At 31.8% G+C, this 20978-nt stretch overlaps 2 protein-coding genes across 2 annotated transcripts; one reads left to right on the top strand and one right to left on the bottom strand.

Annotated features, from left to right (window-relative positions):
- Positions 1-1340: 1340 nt before the first annotated feature.
- LOC134265662 (von Willebrand factor D and EGF domain-containing protein-like) lies at positions 1341-7416 on the bottom strand. Its single transcript, XM_062747884.1, has 9 exons — positions 7411-7416; positions 7046-7214; positions 5995-6185; positions 5161-5400; positions 4874-4988; positions 4450-4560; positions 4055-4165; positions 1778-2156; positions 1341-1493 (listed from the first exon to the last, which is right to left on the bottom strand). Exons 1-9 carry the CDS (start codon positions 7414-7416, stop codon positions 1394-1396), a joined length of 1422 nt encoding a protein of 473 aa, XP_062603868.1. The 3' UTR covers positions 1341-1393.
- Positions 7417-8235: 819 nt separating this feature from the next.
- LOC134265661 (uncharacterized) lies at positions 8236-20830 on the top strand (the record flags this gene model as incomplete). Its single annotated transcript, XM_062747883.1, has 4 exons — positions 8236-8588; positions 19809-19815; positions 20051-20093; positions 20775-20830. Coding segments are annotated over exons 1-4 (459 nt in total), but the record flags the coding sequence as incomplete, so codon positions are not given.
- Positions 20831-20978: the final 148 nt, after the last annotated feature.

Genomic DNA, 20978 nt, shown 5'->3' with positions numbered 1-20978 from the left:
AGGCCAATGACCTACTTTTCATGCTAGTGGCCCCTGAGTATTTCTCTGGAAATATCCCAATTTTTCACACTATGACCAATGTTTTCTCCACTCACAAAATATTATAAGCAACAGAACTCTTTTAGTAATGAAATATTAAAGTTATAGAACAGCGTTGCTTTATATAAAGAAACGATGAGTTTAGGCCATAAACTTGAAAATTATTTTAGTCCGAATTTCCTCTGTCATATTTATATTTTTTCCCCATTTTTAATTAAGTATTACAATAATCTGACTGAAAAGAACTCTAGATTATTTATAACCTTAGGTTACTCCTGTCGCCCTTATTTTGATGGTATAAAATCTATATGGGGTCAATGATCAAATTATTGAGATATGTTGCCTGGAATTGTTTTTATTCATATTTTTGAATTTCATTTCATGGCATTCAATTATTTGAAATAATTTATGAACTTTAACACATGTAATATTTGCAAAATGATGTCTAAAAATACATTAAATCTTTACATTGTAATTAATATTGCAAGAAATAAAATAATTGACAAACTTTAAGATGAAATATTGAAAATTTAGCCCGAATTTCCTCTCCATTACGTAGATCTACATTGACTTTTGTTCATGTATATTTTCTTAAATAATGATAAAATATGAATTTTTCATTTGATATTAAGTTAAAACTTGGTTATTTTAGAACATAAAAAAAATTTTTTGATGTAACATACATGTATTATACTTTTAAAAATTTAAATTCCTATCTGTTTTCTGAAACCTGAGTAAACAACATCCTTAAATTCTCTGTTTACAATACTAGAGCACTGCTTAAGGAATTACACACTGCGTCTTCACTTAGCACAGAACGCTTAAACCCTCGTATATTAAAACCACTGTCACTATTATCTTGAATAAAAAAAATATATGAAAATCTTTCATTGAATTTAATCAATCTATCACGCAATGTTATAGGTTATTTTTGTTAGTAATATATACAAATGGTATTCTATTAGTACGCCATAAATACAAGGGAAACTCACAATTTTAATATGTACAAAAACCTTGGTGAATACGAAAACCGGGCACATACTATAAGGAATATGGGGGTATCCTCCATTTTCCAACATAAACCTCTACGGTTTAAAATGTTTATCCGCACCCCATCTCGCCGAACCTTTTGTTGAACAGTGTAGTATGGGTAATTCATGGCAATTATTAAAGTATTAATAATTATTTGCTTGGTTATGAATGAAAGTGTAGTAGGATTTTCACATTTAAACAAATTTTATTTCTGTTTGATGGTCAAGGAAAATTTTTCAGAACTACAGTTGTCAAATTTTTGTTCTGTTTCTTCTATCAAACTTTCCAAAACGATACTACACGGCTGTATAAAAAAGTGAACTCATTTCTTTGTGTATTTCATCAGTGATATTCCTGGAATTTCTTTTGTTGTATTTTTTACATTTGGAATCGTCCATCTTGTCTTCGAATCTTTTTTAAGGCTGAAATTATATATTATACTAATATTAAAAAATGTTTTAGTCCAAGCCTACACAACATACTGTAATATAATAACGGTACTATTGCTATAAAATATCTAATCCATATTAACTCCGAGAAACAAAAACATTAAATGATACAAATTTACTATAGGCTTGTGTAACAGCTAGAATGTTTAATTCTTGAGAATGCCAATAATCGGTACACACAAGTAACATCTTGAATAAACCAAAAACACCCATCCCATTTTGTATCAAATAAGACAAATTCCAATGATATTACTTACGTTCGAGTTCTATAAACAACACAAGCAATGGCGATCACAATTGCAAATGCAATACCAGAGGCGCATAAGATAGCAATGATATCAGTTTCTGAAAGTGAAGCTGATGACACTTCTATTGGAGCCATCGTTGATGTTTGTGGTGTTGCTGATGTTAAAGCAGAAGTTGATGCTCGGGGTGTAGTTGATACATGAGCTGAGGTTGACGCTGAGGATGTTTTCTTTTCTGAAGTTGAATAAGTTGTGACCCATGTGGGTTCCGTTGCTTCAGTTGATGTTGTTGGTATTTTCGTGGTTGATTCCAATATTGTCGTATTTTCAATGATCGGTTCCACTGACTCTGTTGGAGAGTCTGTACTCACTTCAGAAGTTGGTATACAATCTGGAAGAAAAGGAATTATTAGTAAGAGATTTATCTGGAGTGGTTGTATAATACATTTGTGAACAGGTAAATACTGTATATCAGTTAATTTTGGGAAAAACATCCACATCCAAAAATATAAAAAGAGTGCATTTGTTCAGGAAATGGAGAGCAAAAATGAGAAAGATTTTCCAATCTTCCTTCAAAGGCAGTGGACAATAAAGCTGATAGCGGAAATAGACGCTGAAAGAATTGACAATGGAATTTTGAATAAATCACGATATAGAAAACGCCTCCTAACGGTAGAAATCCAACAAAAAATTAATGTTAATTATGCATGAAGATTTCCATCCATTTCAGTAACATTATATCTTGGATATATTCAGGCCCCAGGATCATGAAACATCTGAAGATTCAGGAGGTTTCCTCCTCAGATTTTGAGCAGATTTTTGTGTACACCTCTATTTCAAAAATTCTAAATATTTTTTTTTTATTTCTTACAGTGAATTTGGATTCTATAATACTAATTAAACTATATTCAAATAAATCGCAAGCTGTAATTTCATACCGAAAACATTTAGTGAGGAACTATATTTTGTGGCGGAAGGTTTATTTTGGAAGAAAACAAACCCTTTTTTCTCTTTCTGTTGTATTCAGTATTGTAAAGGACATACGCAAGGTACCTTACATACTGATAATTTTTCAAGATATTCTAAATCTAAACTTATAATACTATTACATGTTCTTAGACAAAAAATCAGGATGTGATGACCAGGGGTACCGGTCTTGTGAAAAAATATCAAATTATGAAAATTTTTGCATTATTCAAAGAAAAATGTGCAAAAATTAAAAAAACAAATTCCAGATTTATTTTCATCAAAAATTGTTTTAGAAGAGGGGTACAAATCCATATATAGACATTAAAAGTATTGCAGAAAGGTCCTTCATTCAGTGGAACTCTTCAACTCAACTCAATAAAGTTCAAATTACGTTGCGTATGACCTTAAGTTTGGATTCCTATTTTTACATGCAACCTGCACACAGCTGATTTAATTTTGTGCAGTGAAATGTTCTATGTTCGTCCTAAATTATATACTTGTAGGAAATAAACTGTCATGAATTCTATCATTATATCTGGCAAATATATCGTGAAAGTCCACGGTAAAAACAGCCCAATTTAAGCTTAAAATTGACACCATTTTAATAATATGTAAAAATTAACATCACAGACCCTCACTTTTTTTCATATTCTGAATATATAAGATGATTTTAACAATTCAGATTTAATTCAGAAAAATGTTTTTACTGTCAAATGATTTTACTGTTTCTTAAATTTCTACCTCCAGCTAAAATATTTTTTGAGTGCAGAAAGGTCAAATAATTGAATATGTGAAGTAATGTGAAACAATTTTTGCTGTAACAAATATTAATGTGTCTATTCAAGATGAAGAAAGACTGTTTGTTCCAATAATTCAATTGGATAAAAAATACTAAAGGAAAACTTTTTTAAAAAATTAGTTATGTAATAGACGTAAATACAGTGCAAAAAGGTAATATTTATTGCCAAAGACCCCATTTTTGTTCTTTTATTTTTTTTGTTTGTTTTCTTGTTTTGATATTTTGTTAAGCTATGTGTGTAGATTCTAAAACTATACTTGAAAAAAGTTCTCAATACTTTTGATAACAGGAGCCAACCTTCTTAAGTCAAAATCTTTTAATTATACTTACATGTTGTGGAGCAAAATCAGATCAAAATTAAAATATGTTTCAATAAAGATTAACAAAAGCTAGAGTTGTTATTTGCCAATTATGAGATTCGTTCAATAATTAATAAACATTTTACATGCTATTGAATATTTGACTTAAGTCTAGGTGTGTTTCATAATCATGAGACCTGTTGTTTTACATATAAAACATGCCTTTGTTGAGTGACCAGTCACTCTGGTCTTGATCTGGATCACATATCTCACAACTGTTGAGCTGTCGTGGCTCCCACCTGAAGTAACATCTGTTTCTTATGAAGCAGAACTCTACAAAATATGTTGTTAAAAGTACACAACTTTCTTATTAAAGAGAAAACATTGTAAAATATAGGCTAGTTTGTCATCAGTTTAAATGGTGTATATTTGTTTTTTTTTATCATTACAGGGAAACTTATATGCTTGTTTTTGTAGCATGAAATAATTGTTCTTATTCGGATAATTAATATATATAGATTACGGAAGATTTCTTAAACAAAGTTTTAGGCAAATTAAAAAACAAAACATTTAAGCTTTATATTTGCAGTATCAATTGTAAATAAATACCTATTTACCATTATCAAGAGACCAAGTTGAGTTGCTGGAGGAAGGATTGCAAAATCTACAGAAGTTTGTACCCTGCACCTCTCCGCGAGCAAAACATACTCCGTCAATTTGACAAAGCCCTGGGAATAATCATACAATTCACCTCTAAAATTATTTTAAATCAATCGATAAATCGAATTAAAAATTTTGTGAAATAATGTGTAAACTTTCTCACTTTGTTCTGAACTACAGACTTCATAGCGAGTGTACATAATATATAATTAATTATTATGTTTGTTTTTGTTTTTCATAATAACTTTCAAATACATGTAATTTATACTTACTATACTGGAAGATACATGACAAAATGTGAAAAACGTTTATTTAATTTTTGATACTCATCTTGTTGAAATTATAGAACTCTTTAATTTGTCCTAAAATATTTTTTTTTACCTTCATTAAGTGTCCATCTATATCTATTATTAGCAACACTGCAGATGTCACACAAATTCTTTGGATTAGTTTCTCCATCAATAACACAACTTCCATCGATAAAACAGAAGCCATCCTATAAAAAATATCACAAATATTACATATTCATAAAAACGCCTTTGGAAATAATTGACATAATCGACTATATATTATTGCTATAATTTTGAACATTTCTCATGCTGGTGAATAATACGTCTGCACCTCTCTGAAACAACAACTTTGTCTGTCAAAAACAGTCTTGTGTTTACCTTAAATGTATAATATATATCCCCGCTATTGTTTTGGTACTCCTGGCAGAGGGATTGAAATGTGTACACATTAAACGTTTTTGTAAAACTTTTATCATCATTAGAAATGTTGAATTGAAAAAACGTCACCCATGGCCTAAGACTACTGTACTGCAAGGGGCAGAATCCCTCAAATAAGGTTCTTTCCTGTAAACCAATCTGATACGATTCTGTTGCTAATGACGCTCCATCTACATTGTACTTTAAAAAATACACACAGTGTATAAATTATAAAATCTCAAGATATTATGAATCATTATAATTATGATATCATAACATTTTTTTTTAAAACATACATACCACTACACCATTCTATAAAATACATGTATTACATCAATTTCGACATTATTGTTTATTCTATGTACGGATCTAGAATACTGTTAACTAATGTTTATTTTATGTATTTTTGTATGAGCTTGAAATTACTCTGACCAACTATCAATTTTTGAGATGGAGAAACAATATCCATTAAGACATAATCAAATTAATAGTTCAAGAAAATAAGGTTGTAAGAGCAGCGTAAATTTCTTTCACGCGAATAAAAGTTGTCTTTTATGCATGTATCGATGGCAATTATGTTTAAAAGTGCATACGCAATGTTTTTGAAATACGAAATATGAACGAAGGTGAAAAAGTAATAAGAAAATAAATCCTCTCTGTTGAGTGTGTTTCATCTCATTTTTGTTTCGTTTCTATATTGCTTTCTTTTCAAATATGCCATTTCGCGAACAAAAACCCATTAATGGTCTTGTCTAAGATTACCTTTGTACAATAAAAGTGAATAAAAATTATTACCATCAACCGCGTCATGTAGCAGAACGTGTTCATGTTTTCTAAAAAGTATTTTCCATATACTGTAATCTCGTCACAGTTTTCTTTTGATTTGTCGCAGAACCCGAAATCCGAAATGTGAGTGATTGTAGGTGGAGCAGATAAATCAAAGGAACAATCACTACCTGCATAACCTGTGTAGCAGGTACAGTTACCTGGAAATATTAAAGATAATTATGAGTATATAATTAAACTTTTATAGTTTGACAGATTTCATTAATTTAGATTTGAATAATGTTTTAAATATAAGGTTTTTCAAAGATTACATGACTTAACTTTCTATGTATTCTTCAGATTCTAGTGTTTGACAGAATGGTAAAACAAAACCCGGAAAGCAAATAAAAAAGAAGGTAGGTCAGTAAATCAACATGAATGGGAATAAACCTTCACTCCTGAATACCTAATTTAGTCAATAAGTGTTATCAAATTTCATTTAAAAAGATCATTGAGAAGTGAAGTTTTTATCTAGGAAGCAAGATTTGCAGTAAATTATGAAAAAAATTGAACTTTGAACCAATACAGATCCAGCAAAGATTCCCTATCTATTGAAGAATGATACATTATCAACAGATATTGCTTATATAGAAAATTGGTTTTCTCAGAATCAAATGGGTCTAAACCCTACAAAATATCTTTTAGTCGGTACGTATTTGAGGATTTGATATTTTTCTGAGAATGAATTTGAACTATCCGTATGAAAAAAAACTAGCCATTTTTACAAATGAAAAATTCACGATGTTTCTTTAAATAATTCATTAGTGATTTATTTGTAAAAACTTGGTAAATATATCTTGGTAAGAAGCAATTTTATGATATATATATATATATATTAGAATCGGTTTTGATTGAAATGCTAGCGATAATCATTTTAAGGTTATCAACACCCTCGCCAATAATCTCAAAATTAAATCTTTGCCAAAAGTTCTGGACATGCAGCATTATAGATGCTCCCCCTGATTCATCTTACAGTTTGTCCTATATTTCTAGGTTATTTCCTTGTATAAACTTGTAATACCTGAATTGCAAATACCGTTTCCACTACAGTTCCACGGACAAAGTGTCTGAATTTCATAGGTCACCTCGGGGTTCTCTTCCTGAAACGTGGAATTGACTAAAATGAACGCTGAACAAGTCTGCAGTATCTCCTCTAGGTGTATTTTCGCCAACTCAGTTATACCAGTAATCTAGAAGTAAATAAAACAAGAGGTTCATGGACCTTGTAGGTCACCTGTGTATCATTTAACAACTTTCCAATTAAATTTGATTCGTGTTTTAAACCAGAGGCCATGAAATTCAAAATTTTATAAGAGGCACCATTTCTAATCCTTACCATAAACTAAGCATGCTCAATTTTGATTTCCAAATTTTAGAAGAGGCAACCTTCATCATTATAGTTATGTACATATTTCATCGGCTTTATACCCAGAAGCAGAGGAAAAGATTTTCACTATATTATCAAGGGAGCCCCTTCATAACACAAAAACCTCTGACTCTGGGGCCATGAAATTCAGTTTTGGAAAAGGCAACCCTTCTTATCATAATATGCATTTAATTTGTTTGAATAGTACCGAGGAACAGAGGAAATGATTTTCAAAGAAATAATGCATTTTCACTATATAATCAATAGAGCCCGGCACTTACACCAAAACCCTTGATCCTAGGCCATGAAGTTAAAACTTTCAGTAGAGTTCTCAGTATTTATTACAATTATGACAACGCTTTGACTTCCTGATGCCTAGGAGTAAAGAATATTTTTAAGATTAAATTGTATTAATTAAGTACTGTTCCGTGTAAGAGTCAGGCAGGGTCGCATGTAGGGGTTACACACTTAAATTTTGAATCTGTTTATTTCTTCTCAATTTTCATTCAAATTAAACATATTTAAATATTTGAATAAGAAAAAGTTCATTTCTTTTGTATATTTGTGATATTTACACTCAAGTTATATTGATGGATTTGGTTAAATTCCTATATAATATCATTAAAATTCATCCTTTTTGTATCAATAAAACACAGAAAAACATTATTGCATATAGTTTTCCATGATAAAAATATTTTCACCTTAGTATATGCTTTTATATAAAATTCTTGATTTTATGTGTTTTCTTCATGCTATCAAGTATACAGCTTCCAAAGTTAAGCCCTTCCTCACATTTAACTGTAAGAGTTATCTCCCATTTCCCATAATGCAACAGGGCATCAGTAATGGATGCCTCCATTGAAAAATGTTCTATCAGTGTTTATACTTCAAATTGCTGTTCTTTTTCACCTTTCCATCCATCAGAAAAAAATTTGATTAGATTAAAAGACTGTAAGAGAGGTATTGTATCGCATCTGTTGAAAAATGGGATTCGATCTGGCATGAAAGGAGAGGCTGATGTGTTCAGTGAAGCAGACCTAATATGTAAGCGTGTGGGACTTTTCACTGTTGAGGAAACATTTACGGTATGTCCCTATCACAGAGACTTTCTTGGTGTACATTGGCGCGCCCAGACCACTTGTCAGTATCCTAACCACCAGGGAAATGCCAAGCCGTATCGGAGTTTCAACTCTCTTATGTAGATATGGCAAGAAATTGGTACTGCGTTTTTAGGTGATACTTTTGTACCCTAGGGTACACCCTTATTAAATGTATGGAGAACAGGTTACAAAAAGGGTACACTATTTATTCCTACTGAAAACGAAAGTAGATGCTTCCCAGTGGAAGGAAGACTGTAACATCTATATAAGTAAAATTAAAAATAATGTAGCCGATGCTCAGGGTACAGTGGGTACAAAGGGTACACATGGGTACAGCAGGTTACAACACTATAAGAAATGGATACAAGGGTTAAGAAGGCTGAAATTTTCTATGTTAAAATTAAAAATAATGTAGCCGATGCTCAGGGTACAGTGAGTACAAAGGGTACACATGGGTACAGCAGGTTACAACACTGTAAGAAATGGATACCAGGGTTTAGAAGGCAGAAATTTTCTAAGTTAAAATTAAAAATAATAAGGCGGATACTCAGGTACAGTGGGTACAAAGGGTACACATGGGTACAGCAGGTTACAACACTATAATAGATACAAGGATTTAGAAGGCAGAAATTTTCTATGTTAAAATTTAAAAAAATGAAGCGGATGCTCAGGGTACAGTGGGTACAAAGGGTACACATGGGTACAGCAGGTTACAACACTGTAAGAAATGGATACAAGGGTTTAGAAGGCAGAAATTTTCTAAGTTAAAATTAAAAATAATAAGGCGGATACTCAGGTACAGTGGGTACAAAGGGTACACATGGGTACAGCAGGTTACAACACTATAAGAAATGGATACAAGGGTTTAGAAGGCTGAAATTTTCTAAGTTAAAATTAAAAATAATGGAGCCGATGCTCAGAGTACAGTGGGTACAAAGGGTACACATGGGTACAGCAGGTTACAACACTATAAGAAATAGATACAAGGATTTAGAAGGCTAAAATTTTCTAAGTTAAAATTAAAAATAATGAAGCGGATGCTCAGGGTACAGTGGGTACAAAGGGTACACATGGGTACAGCAGGTTACAACACTGTAAGAAATGGATACAAGGGTTTAGAAGGCTGAAATTTTCTAAGATAAAATTAAAAATAATAAGGCGGATACTCAGGTACAGTGGGTACAAAGGGTACACATGGGTACAGCAGGTTACAACACTGTAAGAAATGGATACAAGGGTTTAGAAGGCTGAAATTTTCTAATTTAAAATTAAAAATAATGGAGCCGATGCTCAGGTACAGTGGGTACAAAGGGTACACATGGGTACAGCAGGTTACAACACTGTAAGAAATGGATACAAGGGTTTAGAAGGCTGAAATTTTCTAAGTTAAAATTAAAAATAATGGAGCTGATGCTCAGGGTACAGTGGGTACAAAGGGTACACATGGGTACAGCAGGTTACAACACTATAATAGATACAAGGATTTAGAAGGCTAAAATTTTCTAAGTTAAAATTAAAAATAATGAAGCGGATGCTCAGGGTACAGTGGGTACAAAGGGTACACATGGGTACAGTAGGTTACAACACTGTAAGAAATGGATACAAGGGTTTAGAAGGCTGAAATTTTCTAAGATAAAATTAAAAATAATAAGGCGGATACTCAGGTACAGTGGGTACAAAGGGTACACATGGGTACAGCAGGTTACAACACTGTAAGAAATGGATACAAGGGTTTAGAAGGCTGAAATTTTCTAATTTAAAATTAAAAATAATGGAGCCGATGCTCAGGTACAGTGGGTACAAAGGGTACACATGGGTACAGCAGGTTACAACACTGTAAGAAATGGATACAAGGGTTTAGAAGGCTGAAATTTTCTAAGTTAAAATTTAAAATAATGGAGCTGATGCTCAGGGTACAGTGGGTACAAAGGGTACACATGGGTACAGCAGGTTACAACACTATAAGAAATAGATACAAGGATTTAGAAGGCTAAAATTTTCTAAGTTAAAATTAAAAATAATGAAGCGGATGCTCAGGGTACAGTGGGTACAAAGGGTACACATGGGTACAGCAGGTTACAACACTATAATAGATACAAGGATTTAGAAGGCTGAAATTTTCTAAGTTAAAATTTAAAATAATGTAGCCGATGCTCAGGGTACAGTGGGTACAAAGGATACACATGGGTACAGCAGGTTACAACACTATAAGAAATGGATACAAGGGCTTAGAAGGCTGAAATTTTCTAAATTAAAATTAAAAATAATGGAGCTGATGCTCAGGGTACAGTGGGTACAAAGGGTACACATGGGTACAGCAGGTTACAACTCTATAAGAAACAGATACAAGGGTTTAGAAGGCTGAAATTTTCCTGCATTGAGCAAGGTTTAAATTTAGTCAAACATCTGTTTTTGTCTTAGTGCACGAGCAAAATCCTTTGGTGCACGAGGTTTGAAGTTAGGGAGGAATGACAAAAAATAACTTAAACAAGTTATTATTTTAATAATTTTATTGAAGCTTTTTTGGAAAAATAACGTGTTTGAGTTACTAAGGCTGGGAAGAAGTAGGTCATAGCAAAGAGAAGTAATTCATTGAGACTCATTTGAGTTATTTTTGAAAATAAATTGTTCAAGTTATGCCCCTGACTGATAATGTGACTGATACTTTAAGGTCTACTAGGCCGATGTGGACCCATATCTTGGGGCATCGCTCACACTACAGATTACCTCCAATTACCACTACGTCTATGGCCACCGGCAGGGAAATGTGAATATGATTTTGGAAACCTGTGTCAAAAAAGCCGTGCCGTATATACCATATACGGCGTCACAGGATCTGTGAATTTGTTTAGATCTAGGTCATGGCCTTTAGAAAATCCCCAGATGTAACTGTGGATGACAAAATGGTGACTGAAACCAAACTAACCTCCCATTGCTTTACATTAATGCTTAGTTTTAGAATTTTGAAAGTTAAAAATCTTACATGAATATGTCCATTTACTTTCTGTTAAAGATTTACTTTATCAGTTACAATCCATGCTTAGTTTTAAATTAAGATTTTAATGATAATGTGCAATATTCAATTGTAATTTAATCTAGTAGCTAAGTTTGCACAATCTGAGAAAGAATTTAGTTAAAATAAAACTTTCACTAAAACAGTGATGTCACAAAATATAAACTATAAAGGATTAGTGAAAGTCATTCAAATTAACCTAAACTCTTTCATCATGTTCATTGTCAACATTGCAATACAGGAAGATCATGAAAATTGAAAAATTGACTTATTTATTCTAGATTACACTTACTGCATTTAGTTCAAAAGTGATGAAATTATCCCAGACTGACATATATACAATTCCATGCAACTTAAACATCTATTAGTTTAATATTCTTTAACTAGAGTAAAAAAGACATATTCTCTGCTCATGACCATGAATCCCTCCAATTTCATATTCAAATAAAGGAAGTTATGATTGAGCATGCTCAGTAAAAAGCCGTGAGATATATAAATAAATAGTTTTAAGCAAAACCCGCCAGAGTTAAAAACCCTCTACCTGGGACACGGATTCTGTGCCTCCACATGGGTTTCTGTGAGTAAGGATTCCTCACTTTCAGACACAGAAGCTGTGTCCGTGTCTTGGACATGCAGAACCCGTGCGTCTTTTTAAAATCCCGTGCGGATTCCGTGTCTTAGCCAAGCCCAAGCCGTGCCTATTCCGCCTCGAACTTTTGTACAGGAAGTTTTGAAGAGGCTGGGTTGTTTTGCCATTTTAGCTCAGCTGAGCTGAAAGCCATTAAAAAATCATATTCTCAAGAACCAATGGGTCAGAAAAGCTGAAACTTATGTGGAAGCATCCTGGGGTAGTGTAGATTCTAAATTGTTCAAATCTAGACCCCTTAGGGTGGGGCCATAGCGAGTTGTATAACATTACATTGCAAAAACCTAAAAGCTTCTTGAGATATGAATTAAATTACTTCAAATTGCCATGAAAATTAACTGATCAGAAATTTATACCCACGTAATGTATAAATTGATAATCTTGACCTTGCAATTGATGTTTTCAACCAAAATAAGAAGTCTCCTTATATTAGACCAAAAGAGTTATGGTATGGGATCGGGGGATTATCCCCACTTTCAAAGGACTTGAACAGAAGTATGTTTTAACTTTGCGAAGTTTGCTGCTAGAACTAAGCATTCACAGACACACCCTTTCAAAACTTCTACCCTTTCGGGCACATGACATTTGTATTTTTTTTAGGGATGGCAATTTGTAACCGGTTAACCGATTACTCAGTCGGAACGATTGCAATCGGTTAGAAAATCTGTAATCGGTTACTCGGAAAAAATAAAATTTATGTAATTTTGAACCAAATTTTGATAGAAATTCATTTTTGAAAAAAAAAACTTTGGACAAATGTTGATAATTCAGCGTTTTCAGAAGCTGACTTGGATGTTATTATCGTTCTCCGGATTGATATTATAAGGTAATTAGCCATTGTGTGTTTGAAGTGATAATTATATACTGTTAAAACACCGCAAGTCGTTACCCTGACTGTCCTGTATTTCTTTAATGATGATTAAATCACCGTCGAGAACTGAGATTTAGTATGTTTTTTTTTACAGTCATCTATCGAATAAATTGCTAAACAAACTTTGTAAATCAAGTGATGAATACTAAGTATTAATTATGGTGACAACACAACTGGTGACAACTGGGAAAATATCAAATGAATGATTTAATTCTCAGACATGATTTTTGCTTTTCTTAATTTTTCCCTATTCTTTTTAAAAAGTCAAGTACAATTACAGTATTATATATGTAGACTTTATCAGTCTTTTTGTGTATACAATAGATCTACATACTATGTACATCAAGAAAATGCGTATTTTGATACGGTTAACCAGTTAATCTGTCGGAACGTCTTGCAGTTAACCAATTAGCAATTGTGTATTCGATTAATTGCCATTCCTAATTTTTTTTAAACATTGTTCCACCTTTATACGTTTACTTTATTTTGCACTTTATATGGCATCGATCCCAGTTATTGTTTTTTTACTGTACTTTTCTACTTGTCAATTATTGAATGAAATTTAAAAATTATTCCTTCGTATCGAACACGTGAGAACAATTAAAAAAAGGCTTTGCCAAGGACTGCTCCAAGTTAGTTGCTGATCTGCTGTGTATAAAGCTTTCTCACATATATGAAATAAGAATGTCATGCCAGAAAAAATCCCAAATTCGCGACTACAGATATGAAAATGCTAAAAGGAGAAGTTAAAAAAGGAAATTTTTTAACATCTCATGCACAGCTATACATTGTTTTAAGCGGAGAGCATAACTGGTTGTAATCTCATGACCGTGGAGGAGCACGGAGGGGGGGGGGGGGGGCTTAATAATAATGTTTTGTTTGTGTCCCCTCAATAATAACGCCCTAGAGGAAAATAGATGCAACCACGCATCTATATAAATAACACTAACAAGTGTTTCCATTTATTTAAAATATCATTTTTCAAATTCTATTTTAAAGGTACTTAGACACAGATATGAAGTTATTATTTTCTCTATAATATTATGACTTATATATTTTAATAGCATTTCACACAAAAATTAATTAAAAATCTTATTTCATTTAAAAGATATTAAAATTTCAAATTTTTTGGCAGGTTTGATTGACACATCCTTACTAGTAGTTCATTGAATTTTCTCTCCCCAAACACATTCTCTCTTTCCATAAGAAATTTTGGATATGCAGTCTCAATATTTAGTTTCTTCCTAAGTCATCGATTTACCTTTCCTAAAGTTACGAAATAACTTAGGAATATCTTAAGATAAGACAAGGTTAGTGAAACAGATAAGTAATGACATAGGAAAAAGTTCCTTCCTAAGATATAACTTAGTCCTAAGTAGGCTTTGTGAAACAGGCCCCTGGCATTTTCATCATGATTTCAAAAGCATGCACACAGTGCCTGAACAATTATAGTAGAAATACAGTGGGGATTGTAAATTTAGGTTTGCACCAATCCAATATGGGGATTTTGTTTATTATACCCCCCGCTTGAAAATAGTATAGTAAATCGGTATTTCAGTCCCATCCGTCTGTTACGCTTTGGGGTACCCATCTCTTATCCTTTTTATACGCCCGTCTTAAGACGGGACGTATTATGTTATAGGCTTCGTGTCCGTCCGTCTGTCTGTTAGCTTTTTCGTTTCCGGCTCATAACTTTAATACTACTAGGCCTAGGATTATCAAACTTTGTCATCTGATGCATCTTGGGTAGAAGGTGTGTCGCGCACAAAAAGTAGGTCGCTCTGACCTTTAATTAAGAAGTTATAGCCAAATATGGAAAAATCCTTTCCGGCCCATAACTAGAAAACTATGAGACCTACAGTCATCAAACTTGGCCAGTTTATGCATCTTAGGTAGAAGGTGTGTCGCGACCTATTTCAAGGTCACTGTGACCTTTAATTTAAGTGAATTTTTAAAAAAAAATATGTCTTTTTACTATTCATTAACACATCCCAAATAATGTAAGAGTGTTGCACTGTTCGTATTAAAAAAGTGTTAAATCAAGAAAATACTTATTTTTTTTAAGCATATACTTGACAGCAATCTATAACAAATATAATGTATGTCAGAGAAATCCTGCCTCTCCCATGAGTGTAATTATCAAGCACTGGTCAAGAAGAATTTTGATAACAGAAAATTGCATGTCAAATTAGAGAGAAATTAATGGGATTTGAGTGCGAGGAGCTAACTGACAGAGCATTGGTGTTATCTATATCCCTTGAGTATTGGGCAAATGGGTAAGCCTGTTTGATTAAAAATAGCTCTTGTTGGCTAGCTTAAATGAAAAGTAATTAAAACTAATTTGATTTTGCATAATAGACTAATCTGATATTATGTAATATTTTTAATTTAAAAACTAATTTTATGGGGTGGGGTGGAATCAGCATGTCCATATGGATTACATATTAAAACCTGTCGGACATTAAATCTCAACCAAAAAAAATCTTTGAATATTTTATATGTTTTTAAAAAGAGAAAGTGCAGACCCATTCATCTCTTGGTAGTAATGAGTAGACAAGCATCCAATTAAAGATTAATTAATGAGTTCAATGTAGGAAGGCTAGCTGTCTCAGTCTTATCTGTACCCTTTGGGGATTAGACAGATGAACTGCTGGTCAGTTTATTATAACATATGTCATTTGATGACCAGCCTTTTCTTTTCAAAATTAATTTGGTATAGATTAAGTTGTTAAGACTAATTTGATGATGGGCATTTGACAAGGTCTAACACAACCAGCACAGAAATCTATCAGTGATGTAATATTTATTATAATTGATGCCTACATCACAGGGGATGGATAAATATTTTAAGGAATGGAAAAATCATCGAAATCTGAGAATCAAGGTTGATGTGATTTTCTTGCACCTAAACTGTTCAAAAAATTGTATTTTTTGACGGGCGTATCATGCTGTGGCGCGGCACTTTATTAACTCCTCTCATACCACTGAAGGAAATTTAGTGAAACTTTCTCAGAATCTTTATTACATATTGCCATTGTGCACCTCCTATTTTACTTTTTGATCTGATATATATTTTGGATTTTCCAGAGGAAAACAAGGACACAGCCATTTTATTCATATGGGGGGGGGGGGTATCATTTAGTGAGCTCATTGCTCACAGTACCTCTAGTTTTTTAGCAGTTTTTATTCATTTCTTTCTCAGTATTATGAAACCTAGCTAAAACATTTAAATTCTAAAACATAATCTTATCTGAGGTTGATTGAATATCTTAGTAAAAAAATAATTTTCCTCTTTCTCTCTATGTTTTGTTTGGCTATATTTATAAGTTCTTGTTTCCTGTCGCAAAGAAAAAAGTGGAGAAGGAGACATGGAGTCACTGATATAAATTTATATCTAATATTGTATAAAGTTCTAACAATATAAACCCATCAAATCCCACCAAAATTTAATTAAGTTTTCATAGTCTTAAAAAAGATTGGGAATTTTTTCCACTTTTTTTTTGTGTTATTAATAACTTAAATTTAATTCTTATGTTTGTAAACTATCATTATTGGTGGACATATAATTATGTACAATACTGATATGCGTATCACATGAACATCGCTCGCTCTTGTTTTTGTTTTTGTTTTTTTTTAACATGTTCTGGCTTAAGGAAGAATGCCACACCATTTTATTTGTATATATTTTTTTGTAAAACTTAATTGTAATAAAATGTTACTTACATGCCATAGGTGCTTGATGTTTTAAACTTATTAATTTTTATACAAATATTCCAGTTACTTTGTATAATACATAGTGGATTTTTTATTTATGAAAAATAGGCTTAATTAAAACATAAAGTGCCAGTGTTACATGCTGTAGTAAGGAAGGGGGTCACATACTTTATAAATTTAACAAATGAATCAATATATTTTTTTCTATTTTCTTATTCAAAACCTTTATTCCAAGGGGGGGGGGGGGATTGTGAAAAATATGTACATGCAATGTAGACCAAAATCTGGTTCAAAGTAATTGTGAACCCTATCTCCTCCAAACAAGTTTACCTCATTGCAAATTGAAAGACCCCTTCTACTTTTCACACCTTTCCTGGACATGACAAAAGAACTGTATATTTCTTGTATATTCTATGCGAATTGGAAGGTTTTACAGTTTGACACCTGGCCAGGAGAACAATAAACATGCGACTTCATAGGTATGTGTATACCAGGTGGATTATCACCTGATCTTCCTCAGATTCTACCTTAGATCTGATTTATACAGTACACATACAACAGCATTTCAGTTGACCCCCACCCCTCCACAACATATTTCATTAATTTTCTTTTTTGCACAACTGCCTCTATATGTCATCATTTGCTTTAAATATAAAATTAGCTCATATCCTAAAGTAATCCCCAAAAAGTAGATGAACTTTATTTATAAAAGTAATCTTATTTGTTAACTTTAATTTTTTCTTTTTAATTAAATTAATATTTATTGTCAAAATTTCTGTTTACCAAAAATTATGCAGTATTTATTATGATCACATGATATATGATGATCTAAGACTACTTGTATAAAAATAATTAACAAATCAGAGGCGGCAGCTAGGCCAGAGGCATATGCTTTTAAATTCAAAATACTTGTAAATTTCTCTTCTTTCCTTCTATTTTCTACTTAATAATCATATTCTCTTATTTTTATGATACCTATGTAAATTGGCAGAAGAATAAAATGCATGCCATATATAAAAACTAACACCTAAGTTCACCTGCTCGTTACATATAGCTGCAAGACTGCAGCTCTAATAAGAAAAATTGGGATGGAAAACCTAGAGCTACAGTGCCATCTATTGAAAAAAAAAAGTTTTACAAGTCTGTTATTTCTCTATTTCTTTCTCTGTTTACATGCATTTAAACTAGCTGCCACCTAAAAATTTCACTAGCTTTTCCTAGCATACTTGATTTTGCAACTTTATAATTCCACTGCAAAACATTTCCCAAACCCAATGTTTACATACCTTCTGAGCCTTAAATTTAGAGTATCAAAATTTTCACAGATTTATATGCATGTTTTACCAGGGTTCATGTATATACTGCCATATTTTAGAGCTACATTGAAAGAACATATAAATGTCCTATGCCGAACCTGATCTAGAATTTAGTTTAATTTAAGGAAAAAAAGAAAAGAAAAATAATTTCCTCTAATCCAAAGTACTCGATCAATTCAGGAGACTTAAAAAAAAATCAGGTCTGTGGATCCGTAAACCAAGAAATAAAAAAAATGTCACCTTATATATGATCAATCAGAAATTTTGAATCAAGTCAAAAAGTTTTATCAAGATTTATATTCTAATACAGATTATAAACTGATTGATATTGATTTAGAAGAAATTATTAACTCAACTGAAATTCAAAAATTAGATAAAATCACCTCTTTGATTAAGAAAAAGATATTGAAGAAAATGAAGTTTTACAAGTTTTAAAAAATATGAAGAATGATAAATATCCTGGAAGTGATATGGTAAAGCTTAATTTACAACTGAATTTTTTTAAATTTTTCTGGAGTGATCTTTAAGTCTACATACATTATGCGAGCTACAAATTGTATATTGTCAAAAAAAAAAAGAAATTCCTATTTCACAAAGACTAGGGATAATTTCATGTATACCCAATGGGAATAAACCCAGACAATTTTTGAACAATTCGAGACAATAACTCTACTAAATTACAGAATAAAATATACTCTAGATCTTTTGATTTCAGACACTCACACTGAATTCCTAATAGGAAGATATTTGGGTGAAAACACCAGATTTATTAAATATGATTTAATGGCATACACAGAAGCTAAAAATAAACAAGGATTGTTGGTTTTAATCGATTTTGAAAAAGCTTTTGATTCAATTTCATTGTTCATGGTCTTTTATTTATAAAGTATTGAACTATGTTAATTTAGGAAATAATATAATAAATAATTAATTGGATAAAAATTCTTAATACAAATTTTAAAGCATCTGAGTTTTGCAATGCAGATTTTTATCAGATAAGTGACATATATTATATTCGTGGTGATGGGAGGGGCTTAAATAAAAAAAATCTCTGTGCTGGTAAAAATCTCAAATCTACCAGCCCATATGATACTTGATAGCAGGGACCTAGCTACCCATGGTATATACTTTTGTTAAAAAAAGGTATTAAATGATCTGTTCAAAGTACTAGTACTGTTTACAAATATATTAATAAAGTTTAGCTAAACTTGTTTAGAAATTACTAGTATATAACTTTAATTTACTAATCAAAATTGAGTTGGATAAGATAAATACAGTGTATATGGTAATTTAAATTAGTCTGGCCTGAAATGGAAGTAAATGATCACCCAATCCTACATGATCACAATGATTTGATCAGTTTGTGTATAGTACACACCATCAGGTACTGTTAGTAGAGTTTGTGTTTGTCAGACAGAGTGGGGGTACAGGTAAATCATTTGCGATACCCTGGGTATACAGTATCAGGTGTGTCATGCAATGCTCAAGTCTGGAATATAATTATCAGTGTAGCTAATTATAACTTCAAGAATCAGGACTATTATAATCATAATTAAAGGTAAGAAGCTGACTTATACCCTCTTAAATACTTACATGAGTGTGGTTGTTTTTTGTAATGTAGACCTTTGAAGCCATTAGGTCATGATCATGCTAATATGAATCAAACACTTTAAGTTATGAAAATGTCAATTGTTGTGATTTTGTAGGCATATAGTTTCCTCCGTACCCTGTTCAAATTCTAAAATCAAATAGTTTTAGGATAAAAGTAGAAAAGGTGTTATTACTGTTAATCATGTTAATAAGTAACCACTGTACCCATTGTAACCCGGCTACATTGACAGTCCTTCAGAAATTTTCTACTTTCATTTTCCAATGGTTTTGTACTGTACCCTAATTGTAACCTTATTGGTAAAGGATAAATAGAGGTGTACCCTAGGGTACAAAAGTATCACCTAAAAACACAGTACCAATTTCTTGCCATATATGCTCTTATGTCTAAGCGGATGGTTTCCGAGTTTGGTACTTTAGTGCCTATAGGTTCTGGTAAGTTAATTTATATTCCCTAAGATAATTTAATCTAAATAAAAAAAAAATCACAATCCTACAGTTTAATATCTTAATTTTTGAAGCTGTTTCCATGAGACAAGGCAGGGGGGGGTGTCTCTATATTAGCTAGTATATGTATAATGCAGTGATTTTACTATAAAATCCTATTAATTTTAGCTTCTGATTTAATGATGCAGTGGTCATAAAAATCTAAAGATGCTAAATGGAAATCCTTTTATTGTTTGTTGAAGTAATCATGGTGATTAATAAATATGATAATTTAATTATCAAAAATCAGGGTTCTCAAATCCCATACAATCATGTTTAAGTGTATTTATTATATGATTTAAATGAATGTTTAAGTTTTAAAAATACATTCTTTTAAAATGACTAAAGTATACATGTAGACTAATTATGCATGTAAACATACTAGACAAATTGATTGATTTGATCAGTTCATGTTCTGATGATAATATTTTCGATTTAGATGTCAAATGCATTTTAGACCCAAATTAATACATGTAGTTCTTATGTGCTACATCTTCATAATGTATTTAACCACACACACACACACATATATATATAAATAAACAATAAAATAATTATTGAAGTTGATTGCAAGTTAAGCATTGTTAAGAATAAAAGGAGCAATGATAAATCTTTTAAAATTAATTTTAGGAATATGCAGAAAATGTCATGGAGATTATTTGAAGCTTCCTTCATCAATTGGAGAGGTAATGAGTCCAGTCATATATTTCAAGAGCTCTTTCACATCTACGAATTACTTGTATTTTTCTGTGCCTTCTTGTACGTGCCTCCTTGTTGAGTGAAATAAATTGCTACATTGTACTTCCATAGTTGCATATTTGTGATAGCAACCAC

Source organism: Saccostrea cucullata, unplaced genomic scaffold (assembly GCF_032062105.1).
Source record: "Saccostrea cucullata isolate Sc308-1 unplaced genomic scaffold, CSIRO_AGI_Scuc_v1 ctg10614, whole genome shotgun sequence".
In the NCBI taxonomy this organism is placed as follows: domain Eukaryota; kingdom Metazoa; phylum Mollusca; class Bivalvia; order Ostreida; family Ostreidae; genus Saccostrea; species Saccostrea cuccullata.
Note: the sequence above shows the minus strand (reverse complement) of the source record. Positions and strands in the feature narration are given on the sequence as shown.

Coding starts and splice junctions, on each gene's coding strand:
- LOC134265662 (XM_062747884.1), bottom strand. Junction 4,989..5,160: donor ATATATATTATACATTTAAG/GTAAACACAAGA, acceptor TATTTTTTATAG/GATGGCTTCTGTTTTATCGA. Junction 4,561..4,873: donor TAGATGGACACTTAATGAAG/GTAAAAAAAAAT, acceptor GATTATTCCCAG/GGCTTTGTCAAATTGACGGA.